General features: G+C 37.9%; 1 protein-coding gene across 1 annotated transcript; it reads right to left on the bottom strand.

Annotated features, from left to right (window-relative positions):
• Positions 1 to 1557: 1557 nt before the first annotated feature.
• LOC117011514 lies at positions 1558 to 6656 on the bottom strand. The gene is made up of 2 exons (XM_033086924.1): positions 5858 to 6656; positions 1558 to 1779 (listed from the first exon to the last, which is right to left on the bottom strand). The coding sequence occupies exons 1-2, from the start codon at positions 6611 to 6613 to the stop codon at positions 1768 to 1770; spliced, it is 768 nt and encodes a 255-aa protein (XP_032942815.1). The 5' UTR covers positions 6614 to 6656; the 3' UTR covers positions 1558 to 1767.
• Positions 6657 to 6994: the final 338 nt, after the last annotated feature.

Raw genomic sequence — 6994 nt, 5'->3', positions numbered from 1 at the left:
TTTTCATCTCTGTGTTAGCTTTCACCACCGCCTTTCTCTTCTGAAAAATGTCTCAGAACATTTCTGTTAGCATGAATTTTATTACTCCATTATCTTTACAAATAAGCATTATTGTGATTTGCCTAGAGAAGCTGTGCAGCATGAAGGGAGATGCTGGCTCTGAAGCCACATCTAAGTGACTAAAACTGCTTGAAAAGTAATGCCTCTGGTCCATGATTTTTTTTTTTTTTAAACTTACCTTGCAGTTCCAAAAGCTTGGCTTTTGTATCACAGAGCTCTTCTTGTGTAGAATACATCTGCACCTCAGCCTCTTTTCTAGCCAAGAACATTTCATTTTCCAGAACCTGATGGAGAGCCTCTCCTCTCTCGAGTTCCAACCTTAATTTTGTTAAATCTTTTTCATAGTGAGACATCTAGAAAATATTTTGGAAATTGCATTCACAGCTGCCATCTTATCATGCCTGAATTTGAAATACAGTCTTGAAACTTCACATTTTAGATACTTTTTTAAAATGCAAACTGATCCCTTTCTTAGATCATTTTCATGTACCTTAAACATACCCCTCTGTTTTTCCAAAGATACTTCTGCCTTAAGACAATAAAAGTTATAATGATATTCCACAGGCAATTTTCTGATAACTGTATTTAACAACTAGAAAAACAGTCATGTTGGGATACTAGATTATCAGACACCTAGTAACTCATTATGTAAACACAAACTTCAGTGCAATGCTGTTCAGCAGTCAAGCAGAATGCTATTCAACACAACAAACAAAACAAAGAAAACACTTCAAAAAAGGTTTTTATCAACTATAAGAAAGATTAGTCTAGTCACTGCTGCCAGAAATTACCACATTCAAGCCACCTGAATGCAAGAAGGTGGAAAGTAAAACATTCATTTCTTCAGAACATCTACAAAGCAGCAGCAGCCTTATTAACAGGAGCTCCATGAATGGGAAATAATTTAAACCCATGACAAAGGTTTTCCCTGATGCTCTTGTGGCAAACTAGTACCTAAATGAAGTAGCAGTGAGAAAATATTCATTAAATTTTCTTGAGGTTTAATTATTGTAACTGCTACAAGTAACAATTCTGCTCTTAGCAGTTTGTTATGGGCAGTTGGTGTGAGTGCTCATTTATCTGTTGCAGATTAAATACAGCCAATAAAGTTTGTTGTTCCATAACCATTTTTTTAGAGATTCCTGCTTCTTACACAGTGATTTGCTCTTGTTGTGCTCCCATTATTCCATCAATGGTGGGGTGATTCTCTAAAATGGATCCCTGGAATTACCAGGATTAAAACACTCAAACAAAGCAACCATGTCTTACATGGAGAATTTCAAAGCTGGAGGTGCAAAATATTCTTCTGCATGACTTTGCTGTTGTGTAGTGCTCCAGTTTCTCACACACACCTTCAACTATCAGCAATGACACTGAAAGTGATACCAGTTCCTATGGGCAGGCATGAGAGGTCTGTACAGGGCTGCTGCTTTGTTATTTTCCAACTAGTGACCTGTGATTTTGATTCACCCGATGAGAGGATTATTTCAAGGAAACAAATTGCATTTAAGGAAACAACTTACATTCATTTCAAGGGTAAAATAAAGCAAGCAAGCAAGCAAGCAAACAAAATCCTTACATCACTGACTGTGTTGATTGGTTAAGTCCAAGGTTTTTTTCTCAAGCTCTTGGATTTTCTTTCTCAAATCTTCACTGGTGTCCATTTCTGGTTGATTTCTGTCCTGAGGCAACAGCTGTCCTTCTATATCACTGCCTGATCTAAAAAATGTGTTTTCAAAACACATGAGTATTCCTTTAAAGTTCCAATGCTTCTTTACTTCAATTACCCAAGCATGGGCCAAGAGTTTTAAACATTCACATAAGTAAAATTACTTTGTGCAGTTTTTGTCTACTATTGCTCTTTGAAGATTACCAAAGTTGATTTAAGCACAATGTGTTCATCATTATTTTTCAGTATCTTTATTTTCGATAATGAACTTCCATAATTTTTGATAATTAACTTGCAGGAGGCTTAAAAACATAATTCCAATCATGTAAGTTAAAATAACTGGCCAGCTTTTTGTCTCCACAGTAAGTCTCATTTTTTAACACGAGTTACCATCTCAAAACCATCTCTGTCATGAAACAAATGCATCAATGTGGAAAAAAACTCTCTTTTACATACTTACAACAGATCACAAACACTACACAAATTAAAGGTGTAGTCCTCCAAACTACCCTGTTCTATTTTAATTTCCACTACTATTCCAGCTATTAACAAAATCTGCTTGGAAATGAGCAGAATCAGCCCTCAATCACACCAAGCAGTAATAAAAGAGTCAAAACCAAGTTTCTGTTTATTAAGTGGAAAATGAAAACATAGAATATACAAATTTGTATATACACACACACATAAATACGTACACATACATATCTATACATACACATACAAGAATGTATATCAAAAACATATTTATTAATACTTAAATAACTTTAAGTGAAATTATTAGTAACTTCAAAGTAGAAAACTTTCAAGTTCTTTCTGTACTTGAAAATAAGTGTTCACATTATTTGATATATGTTTGTTTTCACATTATTTTAAGTACATAATAAAGACTGCAATAACAGTTTTCTCCACACAAAACTGCAAGAGTTTATGGGCAATAAATGTGAAATACACTGATAAAAGAAATAGGATTAAATTAAGCACTACATTAGTATAATATAATACAGAAATGAAATACTAAAGTACCATACCTTTGTCTACATGAAGTATTTTTTACAGAAATGAAACTGTACTGACATTTAATTAATAGATCTTTCTAAATTAAAAGTGAGCAATTTACTCCTACCTTTTTGTACATAATAAAAAATTGTCATGACCAAAAATTTACCTAATGACATATGTTTTCTCACTTTGTTTTGGTTTTTTTGACTGGCAAAAGAGACACAAATACCATCAAGGGAGGGATTGGTAACTTAGAATAAATCTTGCCTTTAAAGACATTACTACTATTAAAGGATAAAATTTCAGGTTTTTAGCTGCAGACAAATGCTTAAATATTGAAAGACAAAACTTACATGACACTACAAGAAGTAGCAAATTAAAGATGCTATGGAAATGAAAAATGTGTACTAGAGAATTAAAAGAGAGAACATTATATTATATACTGGGGAAAAAAGCATTAGACACCTTATTGAAATAGCATTTTATGAACACAGCTTCTGAACTCACAATGCAATTGGTGGAAACTACAAATCTGTATCAGAAAACCCCAATTTTTTTTTCTTAGTCTAGAACCAAAAAACCCCAAACCAACAAAAACAAAGGAAAAAACCCCAGCCAACCAGTGACAGAACTGCTGAACTATTATTATGTTAACCACTTCATTTTGGTTGCCTACTTAAACATTTTCAAATAAAATGGAAACTGGCCTTAAGAATTTTTGCTTTCTATCATACTTTAATTATCACAGCATGGCCAGCAAATGCAGTACTTTATGAAAGCTTGATACTACCAGCTTGGAGATTTTTCCTTTCATCTTCATGTAACAACTAGAAGCACTACAACCATAAAGCTCTCAGAAGATTCAAAGAAAAAACCACACAAAAGTGTGGAAAGTTTCAAAGCATGCACAATTTGCAGTCTAAGACAATTCAGAGAATGTCTTCTACTTCCATTTTCATCTATTACTAGTTCATCAACACTTGGTTTTGAACTAAAACATGTTGTTTACCAACTGCAGTTTTTATCTAAGACACCATTTATAGCAGGACTTTAAGAATCTTCAAGAAAGCACATGAGCAGGTGAAATAGCTCTTGAGTTCTACACTGCAGAAGGTATTTTGTAGTTCAAAACCTCAATTCTCAGTGTTCACTTCACAAGTCTGCTGGTTGCAGTCAACATGGACCATGGCAGAAAACCAGCTTCTCACTAGCTTCAATTCCACAGCTGGCAGGAAATGCAGAGTCATTTTGCAACAGAGAGAAATGTTCTTTCCCTTACTCCCTAGCGCTGTAATTTTGCTAAACTTCTGCAGCTGAAGGAGCAGACTGCAGTCTGATTTTCTAACCAAAGTCCGCATTTGTGGAATTTTGCTGTTCCTATGTAACTGGCAGTTTTGTACAGACTAAAGACAGACAAGGAGTTTGTGCCAAAGATCAAACTCCTATCGAGTTCTAAAACACAGGGCTCATGGTAAGACTTAAAGCCAACCTCTGCCACCTCAATTAATGTGGAAAACCCTGCTGTGCCTCCTGGGCAGTATTCCTACGTGCTGGCAGAAACTCTCTCCACCTCCTGATGACTCTATGACAGCTTGCATGTATCACACCAGATCTGGGCACTTCCTCAGCCTGAATTGCATCATTTCAGGCATCTAGAAATTAAATAAGCCACAAAAGCAGGAAATAACTGCTAGACCTAACAATCCAGAACTGGACCTCACCGGTTTTCTGAAGACAATGGTGGTGAAAACACAGTTTGTTAAGTCTATAAACTGCGGGGAATTAAGAACATAATTAGCCATATGTACTATTACTTGTTGACCATCAACAATGAGTCTGTTCTATAACATAAAACCACTAAGGCCTCTAGCAAAGACATGCTTTACTTTATTTTTCAACTCATTAAAATATTCAGTTTTTTTTAACCACTCATGAACAGTTACCACCATGTCACTTGAGTAATTATCACAATTGAAAGTTGACATTGGCTTTAAAAAAAGAATTGTATTGCTAGTCCTCCAAGCCTGAACATTGTAAATAAATAAATACATATATAGCAGAATATCCACTCTCAGAGTTTTCAGAATACCAATAAAAAAATGTTATGTTTGTGTAGACTGAGCAACGTTCTCCTAAGCAGATTGCAAACTCTGCTTCTCTTCAAAACAATTCTAAAGGTGATAAATGATAGCACGAGGATTTTTTAAGTAGATTAAATAAACAAGGTTGCCTGTCTAATAGAATACTTGCTATGCTGAAGGCTGCTAACTCTTTCACAAATAGCACAGAATTTTTCATTGAGATGTAGCCCTGAGAACTAAAAAATTAAGTTTTTAGTAACATGAGTTTATTATTGCAGCTTACACCAAAGTCTCATAATGAACAGCAAAAAAACCTAAAACAAAACCAACAAACTTGTTTCATAACAGAATCAAAATGTTTTCTGTCATATCCACATCATTCTGAAATGGCAAAACTTCTTTAAATTACTCTAAAGTCACACAGAGGAAAAGTAAAAATTAAATCTGAATAGTGTCACCTGGCAATGCTAAAGATTTTGAATATGCAATATTCCTCTGTGAAAATAGGTATCAATACCTTCCTAGCACACAAAGGGATAAATTCAAAAAGCAGACTATTTCACCTAGGGAAAAAAAAATTCCAGTGCCATGGAGCAGCTTGTGGGAGTTCCATAATTAAATGAAACAGCAGAGGAAGCTTTTGCTTGGGGAATTATGTTTGATGTGTCATTAAAAACTTGTGTCAGTTTCTTCCTGCAAACGTCTGAATATATGCTGAATACTTCAGAACAGGCCACTGATTTAGACTAGATATGAGGAAGAAATTCTCCTCATTGAGGGTGCTGAGGCCCTGGCACAGGTTGTTCAGAGCAGCTGTGGCTGTCCCATCCCTGGAAGTGTCCAAGATCAGGCTGGACAGGGCTCGGAGCAGAAACCGGGGATAGCAGAAGGTGACAACAAGACATTGGAAGGTCCCACGACACTGGAAGGTGACAGACACCACTCAAGAATAAATCTAAACGTGATCTGAAAAAATCTAACCGCACTCACTTCAAGCCGGCAAAGCCTGGAGCGAGTCCCAAAGGCGCAGTGAAAGCACAGAACTCACCGGACAGTGCCGCCGGTGCCTGGAGCTGCTGCGAGGCTGCTCCTCCTCCAGCAGGACCGGATGGGACGGTCGGAGGGCAGCGGCTCCCGGCAGGGCAGGACCTGGAGTGCCGGGACCAGCCGGGACAAACGCGGAGCCGGAGGCGGCGATTCCACGGTTGCCACGGACGCGCACGGTGATGCCACAATGGCCCGAACCCAGCGCGGGGCTCTGCCGGGGCTCCCGCTGCTCTCTCCGGCCTCCCAGACATCTCCTAAGGCTGGAGGGCTCCCGACAGTCAAATAAAAGTGCAGGACACTCAAAGGAGCCCCTGACACCAAAGCCAGACTGAGATGTGCGAATCCTCAGCACAGCGCACTCTTCGGCCAGAGAGAGGAACAAACAGCCAGAAAGTTTGGAATGTCTGTGGACAGAATTCAAAGCAGGGCGCTCTCTGCACCAAAGGAGCACATTTCCCTCCATCAGGAGGGAGTCAGGCTTAGGGAAAGGTTCTCGTGAAACCTCTTGAACCGAGAGATTTCGAGCCCCCGATGGGAGCGTGGATGTCCAACAACAACTGAATAAACCCCACCCTACAGGATCCTGGAAAAGCACTTTCTTCTCCTCTGAGCACTGCTGTACTTTCTGTAACTCTCTTTTTAAAGTTCCTGTTAAATTCTCGCTGTCTGCACACTTAGCATGCAGATGATTTAACTCTTTGCTGGCACCAGCCACGGTATCCTGAGCTTCTTTCAGGTTTTGTCTTACAGCACACATCCATCAGGATACCTGGGATATATCCTTAAGACTGAAGGTTTTAATTGCAAGAGATAAAAACTCCATAACATTTCACACTGTCTGGGATATGTCTCAAAACTTCATTTCTCATTTGTGACTTGATCTCTGTAAATGGCTTTCAGCTGTGGTTTTGCTAATTCTGTGTCATGTAGTCATTTAAAATCTATTGTGCCAAAAGAAATAAAGGGGGGATGGAGGGTATGTTGTGTGTTGTTTTATTTGTTCATTATTATTTCCGAGAGATTTTAATGCACAAAGTTGTGATTTTAGAACAAATAAAATAATAAAGTAGAGAGTAAGACAACAAACTAACTCCATGGACAAATCACAGCAAAGTGAGGTTTAAGTTTGGGTGTCTGA

This window comes from Catharus ustulatus, unplaced genomic scaffold (genome assembly GCF_009819885.2).
Source record: "Catharus ustulatus isolate bCatUst1 unplaced genomic scaffold, bCatUst1.pri.v2 scaffold_73_arrow_ctg1, whole genome shotgun sequence".
In the NCBI taxonomy this organism is placed as follows: domain Eukaryota; kingdom Metazoa; phylum Chordata; class Aves; order Passeriformes; family Turdidae; genus Catharus; species Catharus ustulatus.
The sequence above is the reverse complement of the archived record's forward strand: the minus strand, read 5'-3'. Positions and strand labels throughout refer to the sequence as shown.